The sequence below is a fragment of the Pygoscelis adeliae genome, unplaced genomic scaffold (assembly GCF_000699105.1).
Source record: "Pygoscelis adeliae isolate BGI_AS28 unplaced genomic scaffold, ASM69910v1 Scaffold318, whole genome shotgun sequence".
In the NCBI taxonomy this organism is placed as follows: domain Eukaryota; kingdom Metazoa; phylum Chordata; class Aves; order Sphenisciformes; family Spheniscidae; genus Pygoscelis; species Pygoscelis adeliae.
This window is the reverse complement of record NW_008825430.1, coordinates 1,884,596-1,900,072: the sequence shown is the minus strand read 5'-3', so window position 1 is coordinate 1,900,072 and position 15,477 is coordinate 1,884,596. Positions and strand designations below refer to the sequence as shown.

Sequence of the window (15,477 nt, the reverse complement as noted above, 5' to 3'; positions counted from 1 at the left end):
GGACACAATTATAAACTGTGTCTTGAGTCTGAGGAAGCTAATGTCTCTTCTGTTGAGAGTGCCTGCAGTCCTCAAGAATAGTTGAGAAACTAAGGGATGGAGATGAAAAGAAAGCAGCCTTGTCAACCCCAGGTATAAAAAAAAACTATCACAAGTTGAGCCCTTGAACAGTATGAAATTGGCTGAAAAAATACCATAGCTTTGGAAGTACTTTTATTTGCTCTGGGTTTTGAGTCTTTAGGAAGCCATCACTTCACATTTTCAAGCTTTCCTCTACCACCCGGAGGTTAGAAATTTCATTAAAAAATATAGGTGAAGATGCTCCTGCAATCATTTGACTTCAGCCGTTAACCCTTCAAGAAGATGCCCGTAATGCTGAGGGTAAGAGTGTGATTAAAAGGCCAGGTTCCCTCTGGTCTGAAGAGGGGAGATGTGTCTTCAGCCTGCAGTCCAGGCGTTAGAAAACACCATCACTACCTCATTATTAGTAGTACTATTAAGAGAAAAGCTGCTTGTGTCCTTTAGGCAACTCTTGCATGGCCAGAGACCCAGGAGGCGCAGAGCACAGGAGCCAAAGGCTCTCCAGGACGCAGCCCGCAGGGAGCACTACACACAGGGTAGCTGAGCCCGCGGCCTTCTGCCCACCCCCCTTCCACAGCCCTTCTCCGCCTCCGCTACCAGGCACCTTTTAAGCTGCCGGTCACGGTTGCAAAACCAGGGGAATGAAACATGCCTATCCTTGAGATCAGGGCTCTGAACTCTTGTTTGTCTTGTCTCTTTGCCTTCACGGTACCTTTCTACAAGTTATTTTGAAACAAACTCTTTCCTCAGCACCCTCCCTTCGAGGGGAGGGCGCAGGGTTGCACCCCGCTGTTCGTTTCGGTATGCTCTTGACGCCATCTCATGGCCAGACGAACGTCCCGAGCCTGGCCGGCCTGGCAGGAGGGCGACGCGGTCGGTGGGTGTGCAGCTCCTGTGCTGCACACTGGCGAGGAGGAAGCCCGTCGTCTTCCGACTGCGTGTGGTTGGTCCAGTGCTCTTCTCACAAGCTAGATGATTTTAAAGAGACCATAATCTCATCTATGATGGTGTCTTTTAGCAGACCTAGACATTCTTCTGAATTCACGCGTGTGAACAAGAGGACCATATCCCAGCTCTGCAGGTACGTGTTGGCCTTTTTCGACCTTCCTTTCTATAGAAGAGAAGTCCAAGTGAGTGGGGTGGAGGAGCTCAACGCCCTCCGGCAGACTCCCAGTCTGGATGTCCAGCAGGGCGTGGCTGCAGGACAGTCGGCCCCGTACCCCAGGAGGTCAATCTAGACACACGCTGCGTGACCGGCTGTTTAGGGAAAAAACCGATCCGATTACTCATTCCCTGAGTGCCTTGTGTCCGACCAAGGCATACCTTCTAAAAAGACACCTGGTCTGGCTTTGAGGATGCCAGGAGATACGAGTGTCCCCTCCTGGTCCTAAAAGAGAACTGCACTACTGACAAAATCTAAAAAGAGGATTTACATGTGAAATGCTGCTGCTGCGGCAGAAATGCCCAAGGTGCAATATCTGGATCAGGATGTGAATTTCTCCAAACTTATCAGTGCTTTTATCTCAAGCTGCCCTTAAAACCGTCTCTCCATCTCTCTTTAGTACATGCTACTAAAACTCCACCTTTCCCGTAATGTGAAAAGCATCCCAGATTCAGTTAAAGACTGGTCGTTCAAGTGTGAGGTCACTCCCCCACACCCCCGAGTGCTGGGGTTGCAGAAGTCAGAGCAGAGCCAACTCCTCGCATGGGTATGACAATGTTGACTGTCAGTATTTCTGTGGAGTTGGTGCTGGCAGGAAGGACACAGAGACTGTTGACAATGTTTCAGCACGGGGGCTGAAATAATCTGCAACCCTGGAAGCGCTGCAGAGCACCATGATGTTTGAGCATGCTGGACTCCACCTCCCAGCGGTTACAAGCATGTCACATACAGAAGGAAGAGCCATAGGAATGTCACCAGCCACAAAGCCAACATCCTATGTGACTTTCTAGCCACTTAATCTGCGACTGACCTAACTCAGTAAGCATTTGGTCCTTACAGGGAGAACATGCCCAAAGTTCACAGACATACCTCCTGTCACTGCACTCCTGAACCTCTTGCCACCTCAGATGGACCTTATGGCCAGTTTTCTAACTCAAATACCTATTTGAAGATACGGAAGTGTCACAGGGTTCACTAGCCAGAGCGTGGGCAACACATGCACTACGCGCTCGCCACGCTCACCAGCCCTGGCCTCTCAAATTATGTGGGTGAGGTGCTGGGAAGGCGTGTCTCCTTGTGTCAGTCTCTGGCTCAAGCCAGCTGCTTGTTCAGCGTCAATGGGAGCGGGTATTATGGGATATTATCTTCCTGACCCCACGAGCCACATATCAAAGTCTTTGTAAGGTGAAGAGCCACAAAACACATACACCGTACCAGAGAGAGACAAGGGGAAAGGGAGCTCTGGGGGGAGTCTTTAAGCGGGAGTCGACAGCAGCTCCCCAGAGGTTCTGTTTTGTGAGAAAGGGTTGAGGCTGAGGACGCAGCTGGGTGCTAAGGCACCTCGGCAGTGTCAGATGAGAGCCTGTGCTGGCTGGCTTCCTCCCCCACCTGGGGATTCGTGTCACTCAGCAGCTCCTGTGACAGCCCAGCCCGGCTGCTGGCCACGTGGCAGAGCCTTGGCATGGGAACTGCGCAAGAACTGGTTCTGAGCCGGAGCTGTAAGTGCAGGAGCAGGGAGGCTTGTGCTGCTCCAAAGGCTCAGAAACAGTAATGGTTGTTAAAGGTGGCTGACAATTAACCAATTCCCATGCCAATTCCCCTGCTCAGCAGCCTTCCTTTCTGTTATTGTGGTCACAACAAAAAAAATTGATACGAACACACAGCTGACACAAACATACAAGGAGATCACGTGAACCTGCTCTGGAGCAGACTGTACGTCCCCTCCTTGGAAGGTCATACCCCAGGCAGGATCTGCCCTAAACCCCGCGGGATGCAGAGCCTGTAAAGTGCACGTGAACCCTCATGAACTCCACAGAAGTCAGTGGGACTGCACAAATTTTAAACAACTGTGAAAGGATAAGCAGGCTCCCACTAAACAGTGAGCCAGAATGCATTACACAAACAGTCTGATTCTGCTCTCACATCAATTTTGCATCATTCCAGCTCATGGTTTTCAGTAGTTCCTCTCAGCTGACATCCACGCAAGTGTTGGAACAAAAATAATGCTTATAATATCTTTTCTCATTCAGTGGTTTCTCTAGAGCAGAATTTGTACCAGGGCAGGGACCAGTCCCATGTTTCTGTTCTAGACACATTCTGAGCACTGAAGCGCAACATAAAAAGATGCACGTGGCATGCACAGGTCACTGCAATGCAATGCTTTCACCCCTAGCTCCAAATCCCCCAGTAGCAACCTGCATGGGAAGTGAATTATATTAACGGAAGATTACCCCTTCACTGGTTTTCTGCAAATCTGAAGAAGTGTTTCTTGTGTCATTGCCTGCGTCCCCAGCATCAGAGCTGCTCTTATTTTCTTCCTCTTTGCAGTCCTTATCATCTTCATCTCCAGGAGATTTCCGTGACTGCTTGGAGGATTTCTAAAATGATGAAAAATTTAAATTTAAAAAAAGTTAAAAGTAAAAACTGAGCTTCAGTCATAGAAAGACACTTTTGAAATGTGTGTGGAATGCCGTCTGATCGTGTGGTTCCCTGTTCAAGGTGAATACTGGGGAGGATATGTGGGGTGAAAAGCGTTTTTCAGGTGAAGCAGTTGGAGTTACTGCCATCAGTGAAGCAGGAGGAGAAATTCTGTGTTCAACACAGGTTGGCAGCACAACTGGCTGTAAGACAGACACAGTAATAGGAGATGGGTATTAGTGTTGGGTCACCTGTAGGTTTTGCTAGTTAATGAAACAGATGGTGCCAGCTTGACAAAAGTTTTGATTAAACACAGAGATGTAAAATGAGAATAACATTAGCAGAGCTGCTTTCCATACTTTTTTTAGTGCTGTCAGCTTTAATATATTAACATTAAAGCCATGTGGAACCAATACATCTTTTCTGCTCCCTTTATGTTATGCAATTCTACAGTACAAAAGGATAAATTGTGGCATTAAGCCACCATTTTCCTAATCCTCTGTTTGCCCAGAGTCTTCTGGAAAGAAGATGGTAGACCAGACCTGAATTTCTAATGTAAAACACACAAAGGGGGTGAAATTACTTAATACATTTTGTTCAGTGGATGAACCGCAGAAACTCCCGCTCTCTCCCAAATTGAGCCTGGATCAGATCGTTTGCTTGCTTCTTTTCATTTCATTTAGTTTTCACTTTCCGAGAAGAATAACATGAATGTGAATGAACACGACTGTACCACACTTTCCACAATTTTTTAAGCAAAGTACAGACCTGGAGGCACACACAGAACTGGAGGAAGTGACTATAACGTCGCTCCCTTTCACCCAGGTGACAAGTGAGAAGTGTATCTCAACCCAAAGCTGTCACTACGCAGGCGATTTCGTTCACCAGCCATTACGAGGCAGTCTGAGCCACTTTACTCTTAGCTTCCTCATCTTCACTGTTACTTAGATATTAACAGGTCAGGCAGGCACTACAATGCAGGTCTTTTATCTACAAATTGAGTGCCCTACTCCCTGCTTAGTGAATTAGTTCTTCCTCCCTCCCATTCTGTATCCTGTATGGAAGTATTTTACGCTCAGCTGCAACAGGAGCAGCTGAGCGCATCTGACCCTACCATATCTTTTAGCATGGCGTCTGGGGCACTCGCACTGGAGGCAGGAGAGGGAAGCTTGAATTCTCCCAGACAGGAACCAAACCTGAACTCCTGTCTCCCAGGAGGCACGCTCCTCAGGCTCTTTTTTGCTCTTCATGGGGAAATACCTATCTAAGAGGATCAAACCTACCAATCCATCTTTGCATGCATTTTCTTTCCAGCCCTTCTGAACTCCTTCCCATACTTTCACCTCCTTCTCAAAGTGTGGGCACTAGAACAGGGCAGGGTATTTCAACTGCCTTGTCTCACCAAGGCTGCCTACAAAAGCAAGAGCACTTCCCTTTCCCTGTTTGAACACCATCGTTATGGTACCGGAATCAAAATGCTGAAGAACAGATTGCCATGAGGTGGAGGGTATTCTAATTACAAATGCACATGGGTAACAATGGGGAAACTCGGAAGATAACCTTTGAAGTGTAGGATTTTTTCCGTTTTGAGCCTGCTTTTTCATTCTTTCTTTTTCCTTTTCCATCCTCTTCTACCCGATCACCTTCCTCCTCACTGCTGGCATCTGCTGTATTTCCTCCTTCTCCTTCAGTTTCTGATGAGCTCTGTTGCTGAATTGCCTTTAAAATAACAATATCAACAATAACATAAACAACAAAAATATCACTAAAATCTATTACTTAATTTTTGTTCTGTATTGAAGACAGAAATACTGGTAACAGACAGCTTACACTTTAATTGCTATAGTCAGGAAGAGCTCAGGTTATTCTTGCAATTATCACGAAAAAGGGTTGCAAAGGCAATTTTCTCAGTCATCACTTGAAAGCAGTTATCAGATGCAGATTCTGGGATAGCATGTTCTGAAGGGTTTACATAGAAACAGAAGATCCGATAACAAAAATGTGTTTGCCGGAGAACTAAGGGTTGCTCAGTGGAGAGACCTGGCATGTTCTGCTTTGGGCAAAACTATGGAAACGTTTAGACTTTGGCTGCAACAGGAGAGGCTTATTCAGGAGAGAAGATGGCTGCTACAAACCCCTGCAAAGGGCAAGATCTCTGTGTCAGGAAAAAGCAAACACTGACCAGAAGGCTGAGAGCTCTTTGACAGTCTATCTCCCACAGACTATTCACTAGATTTTTTTAAATCCCCAAGTGTTTGCAAAACATCTGTAGGGCTGAAAATATGAAACAGGAACTGAGAGGGGCGGCAGCTTGTCTGCAGGTGGTCCATATCCCTGGTTTGTAAGGTTTTCTGCTAATAATGTAATAGGTGTTTGCCTTCTTTTGGAGGTGATTTCTGCCTTCAAAGGACCACGTTTTTTTAATGAGAAAAGTTCTTTGGTTGTATACAGCCCACCAACTACTCTTCTCCCCCTCCAGCTTCACTGACTTCTTGCTCTGGACATCCAACAGGGAGAGCTGTTGTACAGCAGCTACTATCTCGTAACAGCAGCTTAAACCTCCACCTTCTCAGCCCTCACAACTTTAGCAGTGGTGTCCTACGTGTTATACATTACTGATGTAAAAATCAAAAGTGCAGTGACCTTAAGGTCTGTGTAAAATACACCGAACCTGATATAAAAATAATCAACAGAAAGAAGAAGTCAGAAATTATTCATGTTTATACGAGAGTAAATAAAACCTTCCATTTTTAATTCAACTAAATCTGCTGCAGAATTTTCCACTTCACCACCCCAGAATATCACAGAAAGCAAAGGGCTCTGCAGTATGTTCATGTCATATGACAAATTAAAGTTCAACTTGTCACAAAGTGCAAGACCACAGTTGTCTTTACATTACACAATTACAAAAGCTCTGAAACTTTCTAGCTCCACCAAAACCAGGACTTTCCACATCATTTGTACAATGTTTACATTGACAAGAAGTCTTCAAAGAAGAAAACAAGAAAGATAAGGAGGAACTGAAGTGAAAGTCATTTACCTGATATCCAGTAAACTTTACTCCAGGGTTGTTTTCTATTTCCCACAGGCCTTCATTAAATCCTTTTCGCTTGTTCGACTTCCCAAACTTATCTTTATATTCTTTATATGGGAAAAGGTCTTTGGGCCCCAGGAACGCACTGCATTTTAACACAGGTAACATTCAAAAAAGACTTAAATTCCTCCTCTTCAAAAAAACCCCCACAAACATTAACAGTGCAAATGTTTTCCCTATTCTTCTGCTCATTCCATCATTTCTTGTTCAGTTTTGTTTGTTTGTTTGTTTGTTTGTTTAACACACTGGCTTTGAGTTACTGCTGTGAGTCTGATTTAGTGGATTGTCTCACCATTCTGATGTTTGATGTTGCAAAATCATGCTGGGTGTCTCTAGAAATGACTAAAACGAGTCTCATTTATTATATTAACTACTGCTGGGAACTGGCACTTGAACAGTTTATGAAACGGATTGTATGACGTAATTATCTGCGATAGCAAGGGACCAAACTTCCAATCCTATGTGTTACAAATCCAGAAAGGCCTAAAAATACCATGTGAAAAGTTAAAGCATGTAAGGAGTGCCTAGAACCCATGAGCCAAAACTTACCCCTTGTACTGCTGGACAGAAAAAGCAGTGGCATTTATTATTATCTACACTGCCAGTAAGCCGGGTGCTTCTTTCTTGGAATAAGCCCCCTACATGCTAGACTCTGTGCAAACACAATAACAACGTTCTCTTTCCCAAAAATCTTATAATTTCATATAAGACAAGAAACAATGGGTGAATATAGGCAGATGAGTAATACAAGGAAACAATGAGACACACAGGGTGCTTGTAGCCAAATTGTTTTTTAGACAGCGCAGCAAAGGAGGGATTTTGTGCTCTGCTGCTGCATAAGTCAGCTATGCGCTGGGCCAACTAATTTCAGGCACAGGCAGCACAATGCAGGGAAAAATAATAAAAAAAATAGAGGAGCTGCGATTTATCCTGCTTTTCTACAGACTTTACAGTAAAATTCTTCTTACATAAAACTGAAGAAAGCATAATTTCCTTTTCATTGGGTATCTATATCCAGTGTGTTTACTGTGCTCTGCATCATGGTACTGGGGTGGTTAATTGTAAGTTAAATTAAAAACAGTGAAGGCAAAAAAAAAAATTCATTCCCACATGGAAGACTCTATGTCACCAATGACCGGAGCTGAGCAAGTCACAGTGTCCTTCACTGTAATCACTGCCCTACTTTCCTGATGATCTTTGCAATTAACGTTAACTCTGTGGTCTCCATTACCACGGGATCTTGGAGCTCCACCATTTACAATGCATTTATTCTCGTAACATCACCACGAGGTTGGGAAGCTGCTGTTTTTTGCAGATGGACTTCTGAGGCACAGAGATTTGCTCAAGGTCAAACTCAAACCGATAGCAGAGTACAGAGGAAAACCCAACTCTCTTCAGTCTCAGCCTAATACCTTAATCACAGGATTGTATTTCTTCCTTGCTGTAAACATTATTTCAGATTCATGCCTGATTTATGCCCTGATTCTTCTCAGCATTTAAGAATGGGCAAAGTTTCATTCACCTAAATCATCCCACTGGCCAAGAAGCTTGCCAGTACAGAGCCAACTGGTGGCTAAAGGCATCAGATGACAAGTCTGTGGGGAAAGAGCTTCCTTTTAACTACACAGGAGACAGAATGGTATCCACACTCAGTTGTCTCTTTGAGAAATATCTCAATTATATAATTACAAAGCCAAGAATGCATTTCTACCTGAAAGCCAAACAGTGATTTCCAAACTAAGAAACAGATGTCTCGTTAATATTAAAGGCTGCAGTAGAGCAAGGGATCTGAATAAATTATTTTATCTATGCTTTTGCTAATACTAGGAGATGTCTCCTTGTTGCCAGAAATACATACAAACAGTTCTAACACAAATAACAAAGGAAAACTGTATGAAACTTACCACGAGCTACCTTAATTTAGCTCAACAGTAAGGTATGGAAATGTTTCTACAGCCTTTTATGTATAGTAAACACTGAAAAATTGGCTACATCTTTGCTTGAAATAAGTTCGTTGCCACTGGGAGAGTATAACAGTTTCCACTGCTCTGCTATAAAACTAAGGAGCTGCAATCTACGGTCCATTTTCAACAGTTATGCTTTTTAACTTATTAAGGTAGTAACTACAAACTGTTTTCCTGTTTCAGATGTTACGGTCAGATCATGGGCTAACAAAATCCAAAACAAAAGAGATTAGCAGTTTGGGATTTGTTCACTTCAGAATAGAAGTGGTCAGAGTTTTTTTCTCAAAATGTTTCTCAAGAAAAATGTTTCCAATAAAAAAAAGTAAAATTACATTTTGGTTTCTGATTTTAAAGCATCATAAGTTTATTTGAACTTTATTCTTTTTAGATTATTTTGTGACAGTAGTAGTAAATCACAATATATCAAAATATCAGGTTGTTTCATTACAGCAATAGGAAGAAACATTTTAACTAAAGAGAGGCCATTTTGATCTTTATTAAGCAGAAACTGCCTTTAAAGATTTTTAAAATAAAACATGACGTATGAGCTATGGGGCTTATTATGTTCTGGAATAATGTCAAAATTCAAAAATAAACAACAAATTTTTAATAAAGCTTCAAACCTCTAAAATTGAATTTAAAATGTCATCAGAATTTCATTTTTCCATTTTTTAAGGAATTCTAGAGAACACGTTCCCTGCAAGTGGGGAAGGAAAAGTTTTAACATGTAAACATTTCATGCAAAATGGAAACTGTGATTTTTTTTTTTAACTACCTCAGGCACAGTTTAAAACAGAGACATGTACGTTATAATTTTGAAACTCTGTACTTTGTAGGAATTACTACGAGACCTAACTTACCCTTTCTGTTCTGATTCCTTTCTTTTCCTATGAGCTCAGCCAGCTCAGTTCTTCCATCACTTCTGAGAGCTCCATCCTACAATATCCCCAGCACAAATCTCTCAGGAATGCATGAATTTTAAAGCTATGTGAGGACTGCGTGAGACTCGGGGGTCTGTTTCCTTTCATTTTACAAGCTACCAAGCGAGTTCTCACACAGGACATGAACCCAAACGTGTCCGCATACAACAGCCTGATCTCTGCTACCATGTACACCCAAGTAAAAAATTTTTGCCCCTGCATCTGAGTTCAGATGACCCTTTAATAAATTTATGCCAACACTTTCCTGAAGGGAAACACAGGCACTGGTTATTAATTATGCTTAGACCATGATACACCATCCACGCAGCAGCGTTCCCACCTACTTTCAGGTTTCACTTCCATGTGTTAATACAAGTGAGTTGGGTTCGTAGGACCTATCTCTAGGCTCCCAATGGCTTCAGTCAGGATTTGTTCCGATAAAATCAGTGGAGATGACGTTAGCTGCAGTGGAAGAAGACATTTTCAAAGGAAAAGATCATGTTCATTCACTTACGTTTCATGAGTCCCGAAAAAGAAGATGGGGTATTTATTTGCTGGAGGCTTCACGGCTCCTTCAGGGAGTTCATCAATCTGTGAGACAGAAATGGAAAAAGGATTATTCCCAAATGTGGTGCCCCTCGTCCAAGAATCCCTACTAGGCCATGGAAGTGCTAGGGCAGGTATCCCGCACCCCTGGGAGGTCCCACTGTGTTCTGGGGTGGGGAAGGGAAGACGGCTGCTTATTTTTCAGGCAGGCAGGTCATACAAAGTCAGCATATGACAGAAACACTACAGGGAGATGACAGAAGACCAAACAGCAGACAAAAAGTTTTAATGATTTCATGGGCATTATAATACACAAAGGCAATACAATCAAGTCTGCTTAATTTAAGTGTTAACTTCAGATGCTGCCTCATCAAAGGCACCGAAGCCCAGAGGGTAATCCTGTCTGTCTCACACAGCCACCTAAATAACTTCTGCAACAAATGGGGAACAGATGGCATCTCTGAGGCTCTGCAGCCGGAAAACCGGACAATCTCCCATCGGTGCTTTCTGGTGGTGATGGTGGTACCCAGCGCAAAATGCATAACGCACACCAGGGAGGAGGGCCTTGGACTCTCCTTCCCCTGCAGCATCCTAATAACTGATTTTGGTCACCACTCCCCTCTGTACTCCGTCTCGTCTTTCACATTCTATCCCTGGCCTCATATTTCTCAAGATACAGCTGCAGAGCAGCTAAGGGAGGGACGGTGAGGGCGCTCTCCTGAGATATAGCCGGGACTGGGACAAACCTCTCAGGCTGAGCAGTGCCTAGAACCCATCTTCCCATGTCTGAGCGAGAGTGTTGGTCGCGAGGCGGGAGGTTAGGCCCATCGCTTAGTCTTGTCCATATCTAATTTTTCAGTCCTCTGCGACAGAAATAACAGAGTCCAGGTGCCTACCCACATAAACCAGAAACACAGCACAGCTTTAAGTAAGATCTAAGTGCCTGCCTTCCCAGAAATGGCACTTCTGAGCATATGTGGGCGTCTAAAATTAAGTGTCCAGAGAACTCTGGCTAAGAGGGAGCCTAACGAATCTACGTATCTATAGGGCAACACCAGAGAGCAGGTGAATGGCTTGCTGCCTGGGTCTTAGGCAACTCAATCTCAACATAAACATATTGAATCCTGGCAAATGTCACTGGAACTGAGAGCAAAGTGCTGACATACCAATGCTATACGAAATCTGCTCCTCAGCAGAGAACGGGGATGGAACCTGCATGTTTTCACTCAGGAGGCCAGGCCCACATGTGCTTTCCTTCTCTTTTCCTGCCGAAGGACCCCAAACACTGAATTCTTGTTGATTAATAAACACCAGATTGTTTTCAAAGGATGTTCTCTTTCACTGTAAAGCATCTGCTGGCTACGTAGCTCTCAAAGGAGTGTGAGCTTTTATAAGAATTCAAGTCCTTTTGGTCTTTCTGCAAGGACACCCGTTGGGGACAGAGAAACCAGAGCCACATGTGGAGCTGTAACATCACAGGACTCCTTTCTGCAGAAGAAATGGATGCCTATCTTTTAGGTCTAAGTGGAGCATTCTCTGAAGCTATGCCAAAATCAGGGGATATAAGAGCACTTCCAAACCATTCCCTGTCTCTTCTCTGCGGCACGACTCAGGGGTGTGGATGGTGGGGCTCTGGCACGCTGGGCCATGTGCCACCGTGCACTCACTGCCCAGCATGGTCTGCAGGAGACAATCCGTAATGGTCAGAGGTGTCACATGCCTTGCGGGCACAGCAATTACTCAACTTCTTTTACTTAACAAAGCTGATGAATTGATAAATAAAAGGAGAATCTATTATTTAAATGCACATAGAAGGAAGAGACACACTGGTGGAAGATGGAAGCATGCATTCACTTTTAGCTCAGCTGTGCATAAGAAGGAACTGAAACGACATGACAGGCTGTTCAGTGTCCTTCCTCTTCATCATTAGGAATACATAGAGGAACGACTGCCAAAGATATCTTTTCAGAACTCACTATTTTCTATTTGTTTTTAAGTAAGTGCCCACAATGTTATTTGCTCACTAATTCATTATTTAAATACAGGTATTAGACTATAACAGTGATAAAAAGACTGCAGGGGAAAAACACCGCAACCCACCTTACAAACTGATAGCAAGTCAGGGAGATCATACGTCCCGCTCTGCAATACAGTTTATGCCTCCTTAAAGATGGAAGTATCTACGTGTCAGACCAAAAAAGGCCATGTTGGCACTTTACCAAGTACGGGGGTAATACACCTCAACTGTCTGGATGCCATAGCCATCTTCCTCTTTATTACGACAAGGAAGATGTCCAGAGAGATACCAGACCCCAGAAAAATGTGGACTCCCGCGACTGAGACGAACAATGTCTGCTGGGACTTGAGTGAGAATCTCATTTGGCTGCTTGAAACGCGGCGCCAGCTCTGGGCTGCATTACAGAACAGTGCAGTCCAGTTACTATCTCAGCCCTTTAAGAATTTCTCATGAAATAAAGCAAACAGCTGTAAATGATCAGTAAAGCGGAGGAATGAAGACATGCTTAGTAAGGAACGCTGATCAGAAGGGAATGGGGATCTTACATCACACAACGTGCCGCGCTCCAAAGCAGTGAGGATCTTCTCCTGAGCAACATCCCAAGTGGAGTTAAGCCTCATGTCGTATTCCCAGCACTTTATACTGTTAGCTAAGGCGCAGCACCAAATCGACAAAGGACAGCACGCACATCTGTCACGCAGCTCACCTGCTCCCCATTTCGTGGCATATTTCTTTATTCATCCGAGTATCCTCTCTGACTATGTATCATCACAGGAAACCATAAAAAAGCTTTTCATAGCTTTTGAAAGTTGGCATACACATACAAACACATGCAGTATAAATCTGCACTAAACAGCTCAAGGATAGACCGTTAATGCTCCCGCTCCAACATTTCACTGTGCAGCTGAGGTCAAGACTTTTCCTGCCTTCACCAATTTTGCTGTGAGCTCCCCTCCCCAACTCTCAGGCTTCTCTCGCTAGTACTGTAATGAGCTTGAATATGAAGTGACAGTGCTATCTTATGGCCATTTAACTCCGTGGCAAAAACTCCAGGGGATTTAGTGAAGGAGGAGACCGTCTCTGCCATTAGGAAAGATCTCTTCCCTTTTTACCTGTTTCACGCGAATCCCTGCACTAGAGACCGTGAGAGGAGAGCTTTGCACAGTCCACCCATTCCCAGCAAAACCACCTTAGCCCTCTGTGAATGCTGAGCCCCTAAGTGCTTATTTAGCTGCAGAACAACCCCAGCCCTCCTTGACGATTGCTGCTGTTTTGTAGTAACAGAAAGCACGCAGTACAAGCAACCATACTGCAGCCCCCTAATGCTGCACTCAGCCACAATTTATTCCCGTCCTACAAGATGTTTTGGTTAAATATGCTGAAGATTTGGGTCTGATATTTTTCCCCATATCAGCAAGATCAAAGACAGAGAGAGAGGGAGGGAGAGAAAGAGACCGAGCGCGTGAGGACAAGAGCGAGAAAAGCATCACTGCTTCAAACCAGGAACAAAAGAGATAAGTGCACCCACACTAGGACACAGTGTTGTAGTCACAGAAACCTCAGTAATGACTAAAGCATCTGTCTATCAGAGAGCCAGACCGCGATTGCATTTGCTCCTGGAAGGAAACAAACAGATTCTAAAGTGCCCGTTATAACCTGCAATCAAACAGGAGATTCATCCCCTCCTGAACCAGAGCAGGCAGTGGGCTGGAGCTTGCTGCCACAGAAATCAGTGAAAGCAGTGCATGGCATGCAAATCTGATGCATGCATCAGCAACATCATGGGCAGCCGCTTCAATTATGGCTAAAATTAAAGCAGGTGGTTTCAGATTTCGACTTTTATCCCCTTTGCTCCCGTTGCTGTCATCTGCTTAATGAATAACAATTGCTTTCTTTTTGCACAACCTCAGCAGAGCTGCACTTCCCACCATTTGTTTGCCAACCAAGCAGCAGAGCTTTAAAGACGTAACTGTGCTTTTTTTTTGGTAAACAAATGCCAGGCTTCTAGGGTCAGGAACACTGAACAGAAAATTCAGCCTGGACCTCTCAAACCAGAGCAGGGCTTTATCAAATGGTGTTGCTAGGGACTACCCGTGTGCAAGCAAGAAATCTGTCTCCTTACATTGTAGTTTACAGGCTGGGATGTATACGCAGCCTGAGTATTTTGCTCTCAGTGGTGCTGAGTAATTGCTGGCTTCTCAGGTAGTATTTCCAACTGTTTCTCCCAGGCTGGGTTCGGCAGTACTCATACTGCAAACACCTTCTTCCCAGTTGCCATGAGGTTAGGGACCTTGGGGAGAGAGGCACTGGCTGAGTGGGTTGGACTAGAGCTGCAAAGCCGCAGCCCTGCGAGGAGGACAGTGCAGAGCTGCCCTCCGAGAACAACAGTGGCTCCCAGAAGCACAAATCATCCCCCCGCCTGCCTGTGGGAAAACGTGGCATATTCCAGACAGGCGGAGGAGCTCCCTGGGAGGGCTGGTGCAGAACCAGAGGAAGCTGCACCCCCTCCTGGGTGTTCTGCTCCGCAGAGCTCTACATTCCCTGCAAAATGGGAAACATGTCTCTCCAACAGACAGAGAAAACGGCAAGCTTTGTCTCTCTGCTTGTCTGTGTAAAGCAGCTTTCTGTGGAGGTTTATGTTGTTGCAGCAGTCAAGAAGGGCAGTTCTGCCCATCAAGGCAGACGGGCATCCCAGATGCCTCTCCTTCCACTTGGAGGGACAGCAGGTGTCATGTTGTACGGCTATCACAAAATGTCTGTGCTGTGGATAAGCTGCTGTTCAGAAGCAGGAATTCCAGGCTGTCAGGGTGGCTTTCGGGCCAGACCCTGTTCCATTATGTTCCAACAGAATTTTAGACTGCAAAAAAAGGCATTGTGCAAAAATACCTACCAGGTCCACATGCACAGACAAGAAAGCTTTACTTCAGCATAGAGATGCTTATGTGGGCACTGAAAGCACAAGAACAAGTCCTTTTATTTTGCAAAAAGAGGGAATTAAAACTGCAGAGCAGTAATCACTGATTGTTTTGACGTACTGTAAATGCCTTTGATTGGCAAAAGCACACAGAAGCATTGCAGAGATCAGTATCTCCCACTGAAATCCCTGGAGTCACTGCACAGCAGTTGAGCAAAGGCCTATAGTATTTTTGCTGGAAAGTGGTTCAAGTTGCTTATTATTGCCCAACACATGCAAGCAGCTTGATCTTTTGCATTTAGCTTATTAGCAAAACTCTAGATGGATAAAAGCAATACTCTTCAAAATCCATTATTAAAAT

General features: G+C 44.5%; 1 protein-coding gene across 1 annotated transcript in view; it reads right to left on the bottom strand.

The window, feature by feature from the left end:
- Positions 1-12,822, bottom strand: part of LOC103922776 (hepatoma-derived growth factor-related protein 3) — an 18,691-nt gene extending 5,869 nt beyond the window's left edge. Inside the window, exons 1-5 of the mRNA XM_009330978.1 lie at positions 12,748-12,822; positions 10,154-10,230; positions 6,702-6,840; positions 5,222-5,380; positions 3,475-3,621 (exon numbers count right to left, since the gene is read on the bottom strand). Coding sequence (XP_009329253.1) covers positions 3,475-3,621; positions 5,222-5,380; positions 6,702-6,840; positions 10,154-10,230; positions 12,748-12,822 — 597 coding nt within the window. The remainder of the gene's footprint in view (positions 1-3,474; positions 3,622-5,221; positions 5,381-6,701; positions 6,841-10,153; positions 10,231-12,747) is intronic.
- Positions 12,823-15,477: the final 2,655 nt, after the last annotated feature.